The 20,175-nt window shown below is 32.3% G+C and overlaps 1 protein-coding gene across 6 annotated transcripts in view; it reads left to right on the top strand.

Annotated features, from left to right (window-relative positions):
* ADAMTS6 (ADAM metallopeptidase with thrombospondin type 1 motif 6) overlaps positions 1 to 20,175 on the top strand; it is a 288,202-nt gene that overhangs the window by 113,719 nt on the left and 154,308 nt on the right. For all 6 annotated transcript variants that reach the window (XR_011491254.1, XM_070476750.1, XM_070476751.1 and 3 more), the window contains exons 8-9: positions 434 to 477; positions 4,570 to 4,675. Coding sequence is in view for 5 of the 6 variants with exons in the window: in XM_070476750.1 (XP_070332851.1) it covers positions 434 to 477; positions 4,570 to 4,675 (150 nt within the window). In the remaining variant the exon portion in view is untranslated. The remainder of the gene's footprint in view (positions 1 to 433; positions 478 to 4,569; positions 4,676 to 20,175) is intronic.

The following is a 20,175-nucleotide window of genomic DNA, read 5'->3' as shown; positions in this document are numbered from 1 at the left end:
ATATTGCTCAGAAGTATAAAATATTGTCTGTGGCTATAATAAAACAAAATGTTCTAGCAGGTCCAAAAGATATTGGGAATAAAAAGCCACCCGTTTGCGTTTTGTAGAAGCAGTAGCAATCTGCAGACAAGCTATTCTAGCTTCAAAACAGTATGGTAGATGGTTTTATGGAACTTGCAATTACAAAAATCCACTTTAACCTTTCTTTCTTACTGGCAGGTGTCCCATTGGCTCGCAGCCAGAGGCTGTGAGTGTAGTACGGCCGGCGTGTCCCCCAGAGTGCTGAAAATGCCGACACTCCAGCTGGCTGTTTATAATTGCACTGATTGTGGTCTGACAACCAGAGCTACATGAAAGAAATGTGATGAATATATAAAATATTCAAAAAGTTTGACCAGATTACAAATTTCGTTTCTCTTTTTCTCCTCTATAGATATGATATCTGCACTTATAAAAATAAGCCCTGTGGAACACTGGGTAAGTTTTTTATAAAGGGAGGATAGTTCAGATTGTCTTTTTGGTCCAATAGTTTTACTTTTTAATCATTATTAATTTGGTAATTTTCGTTTCTGGCGCATCTGAAATTATTCCTATAAAGTATTAAACCTGACCTTTGTGGATATGTCACTGATTAGGAAACAAGTAGAACGATGATTAAAAACAAATTAGAAGGTGTTTCAAAATCATCACACAGTAATACTAAATCAAAAGTTACCACTCATTTTCATGTAGTCCATCTCTGTAATGTATTCTCCAAAAATACTGAGAGTTTGAGGGCAAATTAAAGCACCTTCAAATCTCAGGAAAGGAAAGGAAAAAGAAACTTGGGAGATACTTCATGCAGAGACATTAAGAACAGTACTTCTTTTGGTCCAATTTTGTGGAAAGATTATGTCCTCGTAAATTAAGATATTATTGGAAAATTTTATTACCCGTACAGAGAAAAATCAAATTTTGTAAAATATTACAGCCAGACTTAGAGAGAGAGCAGAATTATCTTCCTTGTTCTTCCCAAATATCATATTTTTAGGTCAGTTCTATACTATTCTAGAATTTAAAAAATTATGATTGTTGTGGAGCATAACTTCATAGTGGTTAAAAGTTAACTGAAAATACAAATGAGGGAAAATTGTAGCTTTCAAGTCAACTAAATTGTTAAGCAACTAGAATTACTTTAAAAAAGGAGTAAAAAAGGAGTCTTTTCTATGTTTTTTTTTTCAGTGTCATAGTGACTTTTTACAGACCTAGAAGTTAAGCAACTGAAGGTGAATTCTCTAGACTCTCTAACAAGTTCTCACTTTTCTTATCTGTAAAGGAATAGTTATAAATCTGTTCCTATGCACTTCATGAGAATTTTGAGAAGATCAAATTTAAAGTAGAGGTGGGAGAAAAGGTATTACCTGACTCCCTGAGGAGGTCAGTGAAATACCCCTTTAGAAATTAAAATTTCTCTTGATGATTTTACCTGCTTTCCCAGGCTTCTCCTTCACCATTTCCCTCAGGCCATTTCCCTCAGGATTTATGGTGAAAGAAGAAATCCCAGTTTGCCAATGACAAGTATTATGGTGGAGAAGTTTGCTAGTTAAAATCATAACGGAGAAAGAGCTCTTTTTTCTGAGAAAGCTCACATCAGAAAGGTTTTCTTCATAGTATTTTAGGTTAACAAGACCAACAATAATCGAAAGGAAGGGAACCTGAGCTAAAAACCAACCACTGCCTTTGACAGTTTTAGTGCATTACCTTTTACAGTTTATTTAGCTCTTTGTTCTTCAATTTCCTTGTCTATGAAGTTAAGAGTAATATCTGCCCTTATGCTGCAAGGATATTGTTAAAGTCACTTAAGGAAATATAAGTGTGTTTACTATAGAAACGAACTGGTATTATTTAATGTAGAAATTATCTATACTGTTTAACTTATTCCCTCCATTATTGTGCAAATTCTGTAAGCCTTTATTAAGTGCTTAATCAGTTTTAGGTACAGTATCCTAAGTCCCAAAGAGGATACCAGCTATAGCTTGTATTCTCTAGCGAATATGCTGTGAGGAAATAAATATGTAGAGCTATATTTATATGTAGGATCTGTACATAGTCTATTCTGCTTCTTAAAAGCAGTTTATTTATACTTGAGATACTTTCTTCATTGGTACGTAAATAATAACACTGCCTAATGCTTTGGAATATTTTATTGTCCAGAATCAATATATTAATACTTGGGTACATGTCAATGTATATTCAATCATAATATAAATTATATTTTTCAAATTATAAACTATTATGAATTTATTTTTATACTATCTCTTATGCTGAAGATTGAATGAACTGCATTATATATACATGTGTTGATTTTAATATGTGGCAAATACGTTCTCAGCACGGTTGATCAGGTTTTTTTCTTTTTGAGTGGTCTTTTTAGTAACTTTCATATTGATTTTATGCCAGTTCTTGGATATTGTCTTGCTTAGTACTGCTGGTGACTAATTGTGACATGGCTAAGTAGATTTAAGCATGCAAACTGGCCATCAAACTGAGGAAATCTAAATGACCTGATGGTAATCAAACCCTTATTAACACAATCACACATAAAAACTGACAGCTTCAATTTTACAAAAATAGAAAAAATGGTGGGGAGTTGTAAAAAAATATATTAGCATCTAAATTATTTATTTTAGTTAAGATATACCTTGTATTTTCAATAAATTGTAGTTATTTCCCAGAACTGTTCTTTCTTAGATTGTTCTTTTAGTAGAGCTAACAATTTTATAGCAGGTGCAGAAGTAAATCTGTGCTTGCAAATACACCTTGGGGAGTCATTTAGAATTCTCAATTAAAAATAGGGCTATATGGCACATACAAAACAAGAACAACAATAACAAAAAAAAGATAACCTTTTGAATAATATATTTGGGAAATATAAATAATGTTAATTTGGCAATAAATATTAGCAATTTTTAAACCAGATTTCATAAAGTTCAAAAGAGAAACAATATTCAAATAGAGTGGCTTTATTTTTCTCATATTATAGATCATATTGAACACAGTAGCTTAAAAAAGATAATGGACTGCAAACTTTTTCATATTTTCCCTCCCTCTCTTTTTCTCTCTGTAGAGTTTAGAAGTAATATTCATTAAATTTTTTTGATTAACCAAAAAAAAAGAATTAAGTCATCTTGCCCAACTTCAAGTCTCAAGACTTCTAGTTGAATGGAAGAGCAGAACAAAGTTATCACTATTAACTCTGTGAGACAGAAATTACCTCCTTCCCCAATTCCTGCCTACACCCCAACATAAAACAGTAAGAAAAGCAAACAGTCTATTAGCAAATCTAATACTAACCTCAACTTTGTTCCAATATGGTAGTAAGTGTTGATATTTCAATAGAAACGCAATTTCTAGAGTTTTCTTGTCAGTAAGAATATGAATTGGATAGCTTTCACTGTTCCAAATTAGTGCAACTGGGATATTGCTCCTAGCACAGAACATTGTTTATTGCATTCAGTAAGTATTAATTGAATTAGATTGAAATCACTTTTCATGGGAAGATAATTATTAATACCTGGGTGATAGTAGACTATTAATATATGAAATTTTTTTTTACTGTTTCTTCAGTTTATTCTAAATAACTTAAGTACATATGTGTGTTAAGTATGACTTGGCATCTATTTCCTTATAACACATGAAATTTTATCTTTCACACAAATTTTTTTTTTCTCAGCACTGTTTTAAAATTATGGACTAATCACAGAGCATGGTATTCATTTGGAAATAAATATTAAAAATTTTACATAATAAAATTACCAAGAGAAGAATGCCTTCAGTAACATAACATTTCACCAGAATCAGTGAATTAACACCATAGTTTTTGCCTTATTACTAAAACTACTTCATTTAGGGGAATGAGAGAGGGGAGAACCACACGAATGTGTGAATGACTTTCTGTCCATTAAAATACTTAAAGAAATTGTTGCATCACTTGCAGTACTAATTTCAGAAAATTAAAAACAATGCAAAAATAAATAAATAAATAAATAAAAACAATGCAAAAACCTCCCATCTTTAACAGTTCTTTTTTCTGTTTTGAATCATTCATTTATGTTTTTATAAAAATGTCATTTTAAAAAACCATTTGGGATTCTCTTTTTTTTGTAACTAAAAAGTTGCTTGTATATTTTTATGAACCCACTAAACTTAAACAGATCTCTTTAGAAAAATAATGTGGATATATTTTGCTTTCTACAGCCTGAAGAATGTTAAAATAGAAATGCTTTCTTGAATTCCCTCTTCTGGCTCAAGTTACTAGGTGGTCCCAAGTTACCAGAAGTAAAATTTATAAATCTAACCCCTAGTCTAGACATTTTCCAGCACTGACTGCAGTTCAAAAAATATTAATGTCTAGCCGGCAAAGTGAAACTCCCCCCAGTGATTTTGCAAATGACTAGAAAGTTAACCTTTTGCCAACTGCTCCTTCTGTGCATGGAGGTTATTAAAAAGAATCCAGGCATTTATAAGTATGGGCTTTTTAAGACTGAAACACCTTGGCTTGACCCTTTGTGTCTCCTTCTGTTTATTCAGGCTTGGCCTCTGTGGCTGGAATGTGTGAGCCTGAAAGGAGCTGCAGCATTAATGAAGACATTGGCCTGGGTTCAGCTTTTACCATTGCACATGAGATTGGTCACAAGTGAGTGAGTTTAAGAAAATCAAAATAAATTTTAGAGCTCCATTTTTTTGAGCAATTCATAAATAACTACTATGTGAAATGCCCGTACTCAACCATATTTTATGCCTTTTTGTCTGATTTCAGTAGAGAGTGTTATCATTTAAGGTACTGGGATAAATCATCTTAAGAATTGGAGACTTGTTAAATAGTCTCTCTGATTCAGTGATTAGTGTCCTCAGAGTAGTGAATGCACTACACTTAAGTTTTTTTTATATACATTTGAAACAATTTAGCTTTACCATGATCCACTCAACACCCAATTTCTCACAGTCAAATTGTTTAAATGATCTTTCATTTCCTTAAGTGAAAATACATATATATTTAAAAATCGTTATTGACATCATTATCATAAAGTGTACTTTGATTTTTCACTATTCATACAGCTATGAGCATGGCCTTTTCTAGGTTTGTGTAATTACTGCTGTGCAATTTGCATTTTCAGGTATACTTGTATGTCAGTAAAAAGCAAAATCCTGATATTACAGTAGTGAGATATCATTCTCACTACTTTTTAGGAGGATCTGAAGTTTTTAATATTTGTTTTCAAGAAATCTGTGCCAAAAACTATACTATGACTTTCCCCTCCCCCAATCCACCACCCAGTCACAATAAAACCCTCACTTTATTTCAAGCAACAGGCAATAGTAAATGTAAAAGCTTGCTGATGTGGAGAGAGAGAAGTTTGACTGCTTTAAAAAGATAGTCAAACATTTTAAACTAAAAGAAGCAGGCTATTTGCAAGAACTTCTGATGTTGTTTTTATGACTTAAATTTTTTATAGTCTGTTTTTTTTTTGTAGAAAAATGGATGGGAGAAAAGACCAAACAAAATGAATGTTTATTGTATACCTGCCTCAGAGGTCATTCCTGAGATAAATCTGTAGTTCATTTTTTTTCCCTAGGTGAAGAGTAAACTTGGGTCAGTCTCTTGTGTTACTTTGAAAGTTGCAATTTAAATTTTACCACATTGGTATTGATTTATGTGTGAATTCAAGTAACCAACAAGTTTCAAACCTGACTTAATTCAGACACAAGGAAAAGTCAGTATTACACTTTTAATGAAGTCCTAAAAATATTGGTATTCTAGTTTCCATTGCAGTAACAGCAGGGAAACAAAAGGAAAAGCCCTCTTAACCAGGCAGTTTATCTTGAACTCACTTAAAAATCTGACTCATTAATGACTGTCATAATCTTATGCAACCAGACTGAATTTAATAGGGTCTTTTAGGTTCAATTAAATTGAAAGGTTAGGACAAGTAACATGCCGCAAATGAATAATATGTCAATGAGGGCACTATTACCTCATGCAACCACAAGTTAGTCAATGTCAACATATGCATTACAAGCCCCATTCTTATATGCACTTAAATAGGCAAGGTGAGGGTTTATCTCTTTTGTATTTTTTATTAGATTCTAACTGAGCTACTCTAAGCTTATTACATTTTTTTGTTGACCTTAGGGATAAATCCTTGTAATTCTTCCTAAAATGAATGGTTTGTACCCTACATAGAAGAAATGTACAAGAGAAGTAGAATATACCTATTAAGAAGTATGTGCCTTGGAGTAACTATTTCACAGCTAATTCTTGTTTGATGATGTGAGGGAAAATTGGGGGAAAATCCACAAAATGCTTTATATTGAAAGCCAGAATGCTTCAATTCAAAAACGGTATTTGAAACACTAGAAATTAGCTTTCTTTCCATGTTGATTCCTATGTCACTATCCCCTTATCCCTTTATCTTCAGACAACTAGGTACGGTATGCTAAACATACTGCCTATTCATGGATGAAAATTTTTTTACTTGCTTCTAAGATCGTAGGGTTGAACTTTAAGGAAGGTCAACTCTGGTACAACTCATGTCATTATTAAAATAAAGTGCTGAAACAAAATAATATGGTAAATATATCAGGTACCTTTCAGAGTATAATGAGCTCTATATAGAGTATAAGGCAAAAGTTTTTATCATTTTTATCATTTAGTAAGATAAATGTTAAGTGACTATGAAAAATCTTTGACCATGAATTTGTGAGAAGTGCCTCTTCTATGTTACTAGACTGTGAATATTTTGTACTAATTTTTAGGTTGTGTATTAATAGAATATGGTTTTGCACCCAGGGTATACTTATGTACTGGAGAAGGAAACGGCACCCCACTCCAGTATTCTTGCCTGGAAAATCGCATGGACAGAGGAGCCTGTTGACACTATAGTTCATGGGGTCACAAAGAATAAAACATGACTGAGCACATACACATACTTATGTGGGGATGGTATATTTTAAACAGCAGTGGATAGCTAAGACTAGACCATGTTCATTCCCTTATGCAAGCAAGAAATCAGCTTCCTTGTCAAATGAAAAACTGATCTGTATGCTTTATTTAAAGGTGTCTGGCTTTAACGCAGGCCATAAGCTATCAACACTTTATGAAACCTTAGAGAAAAGAGTCTTCTTTGATTTTTTTTATTAATTATGTAACTGCCATAGGCTTTAGAAATTGAAAAAAAGTATGTTGAAGAGAATTCACAAGAATTCAATCAGGCATGTATATATTGAGAAAGCTAGATAGTATATTTTACTGTGCAAAAACAGATAATCTTAAAAAGAAATCTTTTAAGAAATCAATATTTTTTTAGAGATATATGTTGAAGTATATGTGATTCAAGTAGCAAGGGCATCTGAGATTTGCTTGTTAAAGAAAGAAGAAGAAAAGAGAAAGATGAAACAAAAATAATAACACTTTGAATTTGTAATCTTGATGGTATGTGGCTGGGATGAGAATTCATTATGTTACTCTACCATTATATATGTCTGATTTTTTTTTCACAAAAAATGAATAGGTTTTGCAATCATAAAACTTCTAGATTTGACTTAACTCATTTATTAATTAATAGCAATTGAGTGAACTATAGTTCTAATTTTGGAAGAATTGTCGAAAGTTGTATTGAAAGCTGCAGGGATATATAAGTCTTGCTTTTGGAAATCAGTATCAGTATTTCGTCTCCAGTAGAGATATACTTTTTAAAGAAGATTGGTTAGGAGATGAATTTTTTTAAAGAAAGAAAAATGTAGCAAGACTTCAGGATAAAATTGTAAATTAGATTACTTTTGTTAGGAAGCTATTATTATTGTTCTCTTTATCCAAATTTCCCCTTTCCTGCTTCAAATATCTATGTATCTTTAATTTTTTTAATAATTTTATGTATTTATTTTTGACTATGCTGGGTCTTCATTGTTGCATGCGGGCTTTTTCTATAGTTGTGGTGAGTAAGGGCTACTCTTTAGTTGTGCTTGGGCCTCTCATTGCAGTGGCTTCTCTTGTTGCAGAGCATAAGTTCTAGGGCTCATGGGCTTCAGTATTTGTGGCATGCATGCTCAGTAGGTGCAGCTCCCGGACTAGAGCACAGGCTCAATAGTTGTGATGCGTGGGCTTAATCGCTCTGTGGCACATGAGATCTTCCCTGACCAGGGATCAAACCTGTGTCTCCTGCATTGCCAGGCAGATTCTTTACCAATGAGCCACCATGGAAACCCCCTAAGTATCTTTAAATGTTTGATCAGTGCTGTGTTTTTTTTTTCTTTTTTTGGTGGATATAGAATATATAGAGACTTTATTTTTTCTTTATATATATATATATATATTTTTTTTTAACTTTTTGTTTCATATTGGAGTATAGTTGATTAACAATGTGTGGTAGTTTCAGGTGTACAGCAAAGTGATTCAGTTATACATATACATATGACTATTCTTCTTCAAATTCTTTTCCCGTTTAGGTTGTTACATAATGAGCACAATTCCCTGTGCTACATAGTAGGTCTTTGTTGGTTATACATTTTAAATATAGCAATGTGTACAAGTGTGGTATTTTCTTGATAGAAGGCTAATAATAAACACACACTAAGGTAGTTGGTACTTGAATGCCTTCGTCTCATTTTGGTATCAAAATAGTGTTAGTCTTATAAAATGAGTTAAGTATTCAGTTTTTTCAAAGTGTTTGCTTTCCCATGGGTAAGTTTTAAAACGGTTAGGTATAATTTGTATACAGTAAATATGCATCCATTTTGTGTACAGTCTAATGAATTTTGACAAATGTATATAATCATGTACCCATCACAACAATCAGGATATCAACACGAATATTACCTGAGAAAAGTCCCTCTGCTCCCTTTTACAGTCAGTGTCCACACTCCTACACCTTTCCTTGGCCCCAGACAACCACAGATCTAGTTTCTATCTTTATAGATTAAACTCGTCTTTCTTGAAGTTTCCTGTAGTTTTAAGTAGACTCATATAGTGGGTACCCTTTTGTGACTAGCTTTCTTCCCTCAGCACAGGTTTGAGATTCATTTCATGTTGTTGTTGTGTGTATCGATAGTTCTTTTTTTTGTGAAGAGTATTCCATATCATAATAGCATACATCACATTTTAGGCTATTTCGTCTGGAGCTATTTTAAATAGATTTTGTGTAAACATCCATGTATAAGAATTTGTATGGGCATATGTTCTCATTTCTTGGGTAGTCCTGCTGGTAGTATGGTATATATGAGTTTCACTTTATGATAAACAAACTCTAATTCAAAATGGCTGTATACCATTTTGCGTTCCCACTAGCAGTCTATGGGAATTCCAGTTACTTCAGATCCTTGCTGGCATTTATTATTATGTCTTTTTGATTTACCCATAATTATACATTTTAGTGGTATCTCATTGTGGCTTTAATTAGTTAATTATCTATTTTCTGATAAATAGTGATGATACACATCTTTTCATGTGCATATTTGTTATTATCTTCTGAAATGTCTACTCAAATTCTTTTCCCATTTGAAAAAAAAAAACAAACTGAGGTGTTTCTTATTGAGCTGCAAGTATTCTCAATATATTCTGGATAAAAGTCTTTATCATATATATGCAATGTGAATATTTTCTCCAAGTCTTTTGCTTGTCATTCATTTTTTAATGATGTCTTGTGAAAAAGTAGAATTTTAAAATTTTGATGAAATCTTATTTATAATTTTTGTATGGTTTGTGTTTTTGTGTCCTAAGAAATCTTTGTCTACTTCAAGATTGTGAAGATTTTCTTCAATATTTTTGTCTCAGTTTTATACTTTTAGCTTTTATATTAAGATCTATAATGCACTTTGAGTTAACTTTTTTTGTATGATGTGAGGTAAGGGTTGAAGATCCTCTTCTTCCTCATAGGAAGATCCAGTTATTTCAGTCCAATTTGTCAAAAAATTGTTGGTTTGTAGCTTTCTTTTAATTTCTTTGACTAGTTTTGGTATCAGAATAAAGTTAGTCTTATAAATTGAATTAAGAAGTGTTCTGTTTCCTAGAAGAGTTTGTATACGTAAGTTTGATATTATTTCATTTTTAATGTTTAATAGACTTTACCAATGAAGCCATCTGAACCTGGAATTTCATTTGTAGGACTATTATTAATAATTTAATTTTTAAATTAGATGTGAGATAACATATTTATTTAAATCTTTGAGTCTTTTTTTTTTTTTTTTGGTTAACTTTGTCTTTCAACATACTTGACTCAGCAAGATTACCAATTTTGTTTTACAGTTGTTCTTAATATTATTGTCTTTTTTAATGTCTATAATATAAATAATGACATTTCATCATTTACTCTTGATATTTGTAATTTGTGTTTTCTCCTTTTTTTCCAGCTTTATTGAGATATAATTGACATATAACATTGTATAAGTTTAAGGTGTACAGCGTGGTGATTTGATACACGTATATATTACGAAATGATTACCATGATAAGGTTAGTTAACAGATCCAGCACATCATATAATTGCTTCTTTGTGTGGGTATGGTGAGAATATTTAAGATTGATTCTGTTAGCAAATTTCAAGTATACAATATAAGGTGCTTGCATGCGTGCTAAGTTGCTTCAGTCATGTCCAACTCTGTACGACCCTATCTATGGACTGTAGCCCATCAGGCTCCTCTGTCCGTGGGATTCTCCAGGCAAGAATACTGGAGTGGGTTGCCATGCCTCCTCCAGGAGATCTTCCCATCACAAAGACCGAACCTGTGTCTCCTGCATCTCCTGCATTGCAGCAGATTCTTTACTGCTGAGCCACAAGGGAAGCCCATACAATACAGTATTTTGACTATAGTCAGCCATGCTTTCCTGAGACCCCCAGAACTTATTCATCTCATAACTGGAAGTTTGTACACTTTGAACAACAACATCTTCCCACTTCTTCCAGACCCCAACCCCCTGACACTCACCAGTCTACTCTGTTAGAGTTCAGCTTTTTTAGATTCCACATATATCATGAGATCAAACAGTGTTTGTCTTTGTCTGACTTATTTCACTATCATAAAGCCCCAAGTTTCATCCATGTTGCAAATATTTGCTTCCTTTCATAGAATCCCTTTTATTTTGTTGATTGTTTCTTTTGCTATACAGAAGGGAATGGCAGAATTTCCTTTTTTTATGACTGTATAATATTCCTCTGTGTGAGAGGGGATGTGTATCACATTTCCTTTATCCATTCGTTCATTGGTGGATACTTGGTATGCTTTCATATGTTGGCTGTTGTGAGCAATGCTGCGATGAAGATGAGACTTTAGATATCTGTTTGAAATAGAGATTTTATTTCCTCTGACTACATATCCAGAAGTGGGATGGCTGGATCATATGATAGTTCTATTTTCAATTTTTTTGAGAAAACTTAATACTGTTTTCCATAGTAGCTATACCAGTTTACATTCTCACCAACAGTGCAAAGTAGTTCCCTTTTCTCCACATCCTTGCCAGCACTTGTACCCTCTTATTAGCCATTCTAACAGATATAAAATTATATCTCATTGTTGTTTTGATTTTCCCAGGTGATTAGTGATGTGAGCATCTTTTCAAGTGCTTGTTGGCCCTCTGTATGTCTTCTTTGGATCCAGTTTATAGTGCTGTTCAGGTCAACTGTATCCTTACTGATTTTTGACTCCTGTTTGATCTAACAGTTATTGGGAAAGGGATGTTTAAGGCTCCAATTATAGTGATGGATTTGTTTATTTCCCCATACTTTTGTATCAGTTTTGACTCAAATGTTTGACACTATTATTAAATGCATACATTCTTGTCAAGCTTTTTGTCTCTTTGGAGAAATGATCTCTAAATTATTATTTAATATTTTTATCCTGAGAATTTCTCCTTTCTGAAGTGTTCTTTGTCTACAATTAATATAGCTTCTCCAGTTTTCTCTTGATTCATGTGAGCAAGTGTATCTGTTTCTGTCCATCCCTTTAGCTTCACTGGGTCTTTATATTTATAGTGGATTTCTTATATTCAGTATATAATTGGTTCTTGTATCTTTATTCACTCTTGATAGTTTCTCTTTTAATTGATATATTTAAACCATTTATATTTAAAGTGATTATTAATGTGGTTGAATTAATATCTACTATTTTTGTAACTTTTCTCTTTGTTGCAGTTTCTTATCCTTCTCTTTTTCTCCTTTCTCTGGTTTTAATTGAGCATTTTACATGGTTTCATTTTATCTCTTCTCATAGCTTGTCAATTATGCTTCTTTTAAAAATTTTAATGGTTTCTCTTGAGTTTTAGCATAAAAATTTTATATAAAATTTATATATTTATTTACTTATTTTTAATTAACTGATTTATTTAATTTTCCTTTTCCCTGAAGCACTTCTTTTAACATTTCTTTCAGCACAGGTCTACTGATAATAGCTTCCCTCAGTTTTTGTTTGAGAAAGTATTTATCCTTCAGAGCTTTTGAAGAATGATTTTACTGGATATAGAATTTGCATGATGTCTGATGAAAAATTGCTGCTGTTCCTATCCTTGTCCTCTGGAAGATATTTCTTTAAGATTTTGTGTCTTTTGTCTTCTTCAATTTGAGTCAATATAAGTAGATATCGATTTTTTTTAGTATTTATCCTGTTTGATATTCTCTGAACTTCCTGAGTCTGTTGTTGGTATCTGTTCATTTTAGAAAATGCTTGATCATTACTTCAAACATTTATTCGACCGTAGTCTTTCTTTATTCTATTTCTGGTATTTTCATTACATACATGTAATACCTTCAGATATTGTTCCAGAGTTCATGGATGTTTTATTCTGTTTCGGGGTGGGGGGGCATCTCTTTCATTCTTTTTTCTCTCTGCATTTCAATTTTGGCAGGTTCTGTTGAGCTGTCATCAGGCTCACTGATTATTTCCTCAGTTAGTCTAGTCTACTTATGAGATCATCAAAGGAATTCTACATTTCTATTACACTGGTTTTGGTTTCTTGATTTTCTTTTGATTTTTTTCTTAGAGCTTTCATCTTTCTGCTTGTTACCTGTCTTTTCTTCTATATTGGCTACTTTTTTCATTACAGCCCTTAAATATTAATTATAATTATCTTTAATTCCCATTCGGTTAATTCCAAAATTTGTATAATATCTGAGTCTAGTTTTGATGATTGCTTCTTCCCTTTTGACTGTGTTTCAGCATGTCTTGCCATTGTTTATTTAAAGCCAGACATGATGTATTGGGTAATAGGGACTGAGGTAAATAGTACTTTAATGTGCGGTAATAGGCATTCTGTCGATAATTGTTAATGAATGAATAAATGATTGAATGATAAATGTTCATATTACAAGGTCTAACTCTAAAATGAACGTTGTGGTTCCTTTAAGGTTTTATACCCTTTGGAAAAAGCAATGAACTTATTTTTTTTCTAATATAGAAATATTTTATTCAATGGAAGATGACAAACATTTTACTCTGTCAGTTGATTCAGCTTTAGAGCTGTATGGTGCCATTGTTATTTGCCTAAACTAGTAATACCATGTATGGTATAATATGCCTGTTTCTTCCTATTTGTATTAGATTTTATGAATCTACTATAAAATTTTTATATATTTCAAATTAGAACATATTGCTATTATTATTAGAATGCTACTCCATTACTATCAGGTCTAGGAAGAAGCCAAAATTATGTTACCTGCCTGTCTACATATGCATACATGCACAGATGTACACATACATATATATATATATGTTATATATATTAATACAATATTCATTTTAATATATAGGCTGTCACGTATGTAGACATACTCCCAATAATAGCTAAAACAATGATAGTAACATTAAGATTTTTTAAGAAACGTTCTTATAATAAATTCTAACAAATTGAATTATTTCAATGATTAAGTCTTTGCTATGACATGCAGTAATACAAAAGTAGGTAAAACCAATCAGGTAATTACTGAATTAAATGTCTAGAATTACAGGACAGAATAGGTGTATGTATGTGTGTGTTATATAAATATTAAACCTACTGAAGTAGAATTCAGTCACTCTCAACTTTAAGAACTTTGAAAAGGCACTGTCTTCATTTTGCAAGAAAAACAAAGAATGAATTTATAGGCAGACATGATTGTACTAATTGGTTGACATAAATTTCAGATGCCATAATGAATTGTTACATTTTGCTCATAGTACATGGAAGATTATAACAACAAAGTTTTCCTTGTTTCAGCTACCTTCCCTATCTTTGCCGTGATTTTCTGTCTTCCCTACCTTTCACTGTGCATGCACACACACAAATGCACGTACATGTACACACCTCGCCCAAAATCTCAGTATATTTCAAATAACTTGTTTCCTCTGACCCCTACCATCTTTGTAGTTAGGTGAAAGGAAAGAAGTGTGAAGTAGAAGTAGAAAAGATGTAAATGCATTATAGTGATATCATTGGCTTTAGAAACCTAACTTTCAACTCAGAAATGTTTATACTAAATGTGAACATTGCTTTCTACACATGTGGAAAGAGTCTAGGTCCTAGATTCTTTTAGGCACCTTGCTTGTTAAATATCTTCCTAAATAAGTTCAGAATCTTGAGTTCACTTAGTTTAGTAAATTGTATATAAAGCCCAAAAGTAGAAGTGAATTCCAAACTCTGTTTTAGAAAACACATGAACAAATGGCAATAGCTATCCTAGTGGGTAACTGTTAAATCTAAAAATGTTTGCCAGATGTGGGTAGAGAAGTTTCTGACTACATCCCTTAAATTTCATCTTTGCTTTTTTATAACAAGTGATTCATAGCCAAGATCAGTTATGACTAAGAACAGATCAAAGAGAATAAATGGAAAATAATTGTAAAGAAAGATGTCTCTTTGTTCCTTTGTATTTTTCTGCTACAATGAAAAGACGTAGTTTTGAGATTTTTTAATTGTCACAATTTAGACTATAATTATTTCATCACTTTCTGAAGAGAAATTTAATCATATTGAAAATGTTAGGCAACTATTCTTTTTGTAATTGTAAATGTGTTCTATTATTTTTGAAGAACTGAGTAGTCATCTACTTATTTTAGTGAAAAATTTATATTTAATAAAATGAAAGGCAGAGTTTAAAGTACCATGGTTTTCTAAAAAGAACAATGATGTTAATATATTAGCAATATGGCAAAATTAACTGCTTAGACAAAAAACTGAATTAAGCATTTTAAGATTTTCCTTAGCTATATAGATTTCTGTTAGGTTTGAAAACATCTGTTTTGATTTTTAGAAGAAATCCTGACAATGCATATTCAATTTTTACTCAGTAGTCTATATTTACGCTTTTTCATTTTTACCAATCTTCCAAAAGAACCAGTATTAATTGTGTACCAGAATCAAAAGTAAATTGTTGTTTTGTGTTACAAGAGATGCATGTTCAATCCCTGGGTTGAGAAGATGCCCTGGAGTAGGAAATGGCAGCCTGCTCCAGTATTCTTGCCTAGAAAATTCCATTGGACAGAGGAGTCTGGTGGGCTAGAGTCTGTAGGGTCACAAAAAGTCAGACAGGATTGAGAGCATGCGTGTGTGCGTGCGCGCGCGCACACACACACACACACACATTGTATTACTTTTGCAATGTTAAATGGTCATATAATATATGGTGAAATGACATAAAATGTAATCACAAATGAGCTGCCTTGTATATATCTTGAAACATAAGACATTCTTTCCTAAGATATATCTCTTCATATCTGTCTATCATAGAAAGGGGAAGTTTGTTTTGTTAAATATAGTTTCAAATGAAAAAATACCACTCGCATAGAAAACTATGTACATATATTTGAGAAAAGCATGTGTAACAATAGATTAATATGTATGATCAATTCCTCAGTTACAGAAACTTAATGGTAGCCTTTATTGCTTATCTCTTGGTCTCTATATAGCAACCACCTTGCCTCTGACTGATGATGCCATTTATTTTGACCTGAAACCTGCCCTCTAGCCCATTTATTGCTGCTTATATGATAGTACATACTTTCAGTATATTACTCACCATCAAGGGAGGTATAAATGTATGATACTTCACAAATTATGTCTGTTATGGTTCACAATTGATCAGTATGTACTGTCTCACTGATGTACAATTTATTTGATTCCAGAGATTTACTGAGCAGCTGCTATATTTACCAAATATATAATGTATTATGGATACATTGATAATGAAAACAGTCTTCTCTTCTGAAGGAACATGTCTTTTTATCACTCTCTCTTTTCCTCTTTTCCTTGGTCAGTTTTCCAACTCTTGATTGTTTCAAGAACATCTTCTAACTCACTCTTTTCTTTGTATTCTTTTTTTCTTTCATAATAATACTAAGAATATTTTTGTTGTTTCCTCTGATTGTACAAAAACAGTGCTGAGTATGTACTGGCACTTTAGCTTGAATCTAGGCAACCATACTAATAGTCATTGTATTTGTTACCATCACCCCAGTTTCACTTAAAAATGTCTTTAATAAAAGAGAAGAATTATTAATTTTATTCAATCATGACCCTTAAGTACATGTTTTTTAACAAATCATCTGTTTCACAAAATGGGAAGTATATAAACCTCGTTTTGCTTCATGTCTTAGTCTGTTGGTTGTTACAATGAAAAGCACTTGTGCAGTTGTTTGAGGTGAACTAGCTGCTTTTTCCCGGAACACAATTTTTTTACTTAAAAGAACAAATGAGAAACTATGGGTGGTTAGCAGAAATTCACTTGAAAAATGAACAAAAGAGCTTACTATTCAAGGAAAACAACCAATCCTGTTTATTGCCAATGGTAAAATTTGAACTTTTTTGAGTGAAAATTCAAATTTAATAAAAGTTCTGTCATTGTGAACCTGACAGCTTCCTAATACTTAAAGACTTTTCCAATGAGATTGGTGATAATTAATGAAACAGGATGCAAAGAGATCATTGATAACGGTTTCAGAATCTGCATTGCAACTAAAACTTTTCAAGAAATTTCTAGTTGTCAAGTTTTGTTGTAGAATCAAAAAAAAACTACCATTATCTGAAAGGACTAATGAAAATACTATTTCCTTTTCTAACTATATGTTAATGTAAGGCTAGATTTCCATCATATACTTCACCAAACCAAAAGAGCACAATAGATTGAATGAAGAATCAAATATGAAAATCCAGTTGTCTTCTAATAAGCCAAATACTAAAGAGATTAGCAAAAATATAATTAAACAATGCTATTATTCTCAGTGACATTCTTCTGTTTTAGAAGATTTTTCAAATTAAAGTCGTTATTTATGTTAGCATGTATTGGGTTATTAATGAATCTAATCATTTAATTATTAAAATGAGTTAATAACTTTAAAATTTTTCTCAGTTTTAATTTTTATTATGATAAATATCATTACCCACAACCTCATAAACAAAAGGTCTTTGGGGGTCACTCATACTTTTAAGAGTGTAAAGGATACCAAAAATTTAAGAAGCTATTGTAGAGATATTCTTACATATGTGGCCAGGATATTTAAGAATCCTCATAGTAGCATTGTCCATAGTAGCCCCATATCAAGAACTACAGCAAATTCTTCATCATTGAATGGATAATTAAATGGTGTATTTACAGTGGAAATCTATATAGCAGTGAGAATAAATGGTGTGTATAGGTAGGCAGCTCAGCAGAGATGATGCTTTCTAACAGACTGTTAAATAAAAGAAGCAAGTTATAAAAGAATATGTACACTGTGATTCCACTTTTATAAATTTTAAAGCCAGGCAGAGTTAACATATATTGTGTTAGAGTTGCATAGGGAATGATTACCCCAGAAGTCAGGATAGTGGTTCTCTCTCAGGGTAAAAAGAAGGATATAACTGTTAAGGTGAGTACAGGAGACAAGTTCTTATTATTCTGAAAATGTGTGTCTTAAATTTGGTGGAGATATCGTGGATGTTTGCTTTATAATTTTTCTCTAAAATGTAAAAATATGTTTTATTCTCTCTTATATCATATAGTATGAACACAAGAGGATAAAATTAACCTCCCCAGAAAAACAAAGCAGCAAACAAGAAAATGTGATTAAGAAATATAAGGGAGTTGATGTGACTGGTGACTAAATTCCCGTGTGTTGTATGTACTGCCTGCTATGAAACTCAGAGTCAATAAGCCACCACACCTTTACATTGTTTTTAAACAGAGCTGGAGTTTATCCTGAAGCAGTTGTTATAAGAATGATTCATAAGACCTCTGTTTCTTGTGGTCTTATTCAAAATGACTTTATACTCAGTTTGGCTGGAGACTTTTCCTAGGCACTGCTCTGTTTTGTGCTGTATTAAATGTCACTGTGGAGAAATCTGAGGTTCATCTGATTATTTTACTATTACATGTAATTTGTTCTTTTTCCCTGAGTTGCCCCAAATATATTTTATTTTTGATGTCCAGTAATTTTACTAGGATATGACCCAGTGTGGATGCACCTGTGTCAGTTTTTCCTAGGATGCAGAATAATTCACGTTTGATGAGATTTGAGCCATTTTTATTTCTTGAAAGTTTTCTTTTACTTTTAAATCACTTTTCTTAGTGTTTATTATTTTGATTCTTCTCTTTGGGAATAATAATGATACGTATATTGGATACTTTTACTTTGATCCTCTTAAACTCTGCTCTTTTTACTTCTAGAGGAATATTTTTAGCAGTTGCCTGTTTTTCTTTTTGTTACCTCAGTGCGGCCTTTTTCTTGTAATAGTTTTATTCTCCCCCTCCTCCATTTATTCCCTCTGACAGTTCATGTTTTCATCTCTTGTCTTACCATATCTTCCCTGATTACTTCTATCTCTGCATTGAATTCTTGTTTTTCTGAAATGATGACTTCGTTAAGTTTGGGTTCATAGGTGTCCAATTTTTATCTTTTCTGTAGCAATATTTTTTTCTGCCAGATGTCCTTCATATTCTGTTTGTATTTTCCTGTTCTTTTTTTATTTTAAATATTTAATATATTTGTAGACACACTTCGTTTTCCTTTTGAACCACACATCTTTGAATGAGTTTGATTTTTATGGATAAACTACTTGTAGAAGGACTTGTAGAGGGACCAGAGCTACTTTGTCAACAGAAATGTGTTAATGATATACAGTGTTGCATGACTAAAATTCTTTAACCCTGTTTTTTTTTTTTTTATAACTACTGGCAAGGTAGAATCTCTCTTTCACCTTTCCTCACTGACAGACTGATTCCTACAAATATGGTTTGTTTGACTCCCCAGTTAGCCCCATCTACTCTTCTGACAACTAGAATAAGGGTGTATAGTCCAGCAGTTTGCACCGTTATTGCAGTTGTTTATAAGAAAGTATTGTTGGTTCTATCCCTCAGGTTGTTGCACTTAACTTCGGAGAACGTGCTCTACTCATTTTAGCTTAGGTCAATTATTATTGACCCCTCTGTGTCCTTCTTCATTCTTCTTTGATTTTTCCGTATTTAGTCACCCTTCCACATACATTATGACATGGTGGTTTATGGTTTTACAAGTTTTCTACTTTTCATTGAATGTGGAGTTTATATTTCTTTTTTCCCATTTTTTTATTGCTTTTGAGTGATATATTACAGGAAAAGGGAAAATTGTTTACTCACAGTGTAGAAATAAGAGTGTCCTTTAAACTTTTGAGATAAAATCAGAAGTACTAAGATATGAGAAAGTGAATTCCTAGTCGTTCATTTGTATCGCCTGGGAGAGGTTTAGCTGAAAATGTTCATCAAACAATTTATTTTCCTGGGAAAGAAAGAAAGCAAAAAGCTTACTTTGTTTTAATAGATTTTGTACTTCCTTTTTTTGAAAAGTTAAGAATAATTTTGTAGTACTTTGGTTTCAAGATTACTTAGCTTTCCATAATTGGCTATGCTATCCTTGTTATTATTTAATCACTAAGTTGTGTGACTCTTTGCAACCCTATGGCCTGTAGCCCACCAGCCTCCTCTGTCCATGGAATTTCCCAGGCAAGAACACTGGAGTGGGTTGCTGTCTCCTAATGATGTTATCCTAATCTAGTACAAACCTCTATCATTGGATTTGAGATTTGTTTTTGCATTATTTTTAAGTCAGTAAGTTAGCTTATTACTGTTGCATGGATGCTAGCAAAAGGCGTGAGTTCCTGGATCAGACACTTAAGCACAGCAAGCAGTATAAGCATTAGCATACTTATTTTGGTTCATTTTGGAAGG

This window comes from Odocoileus virginianus, chromosome 14 (genome assembly GCF_023699985.2).
Source record: "Odocoileus virginianus isolate 20LAN1187 ecotype Illinois chromosome 14, Ovbor_1.2, whole genome shotgun sequence".
Lineage (NCBI taxonomy): Eukaryota > Metazoa > Chordata > Mammalia > Artiodactyla > Cervidae > Odocoileus > Odocoileus virginianus.
The sequence above is the reverse complement of the archived record's forward strand: the minus strand, read 5'-3'. Positions and strand labels throughout refer to the sequence as shown.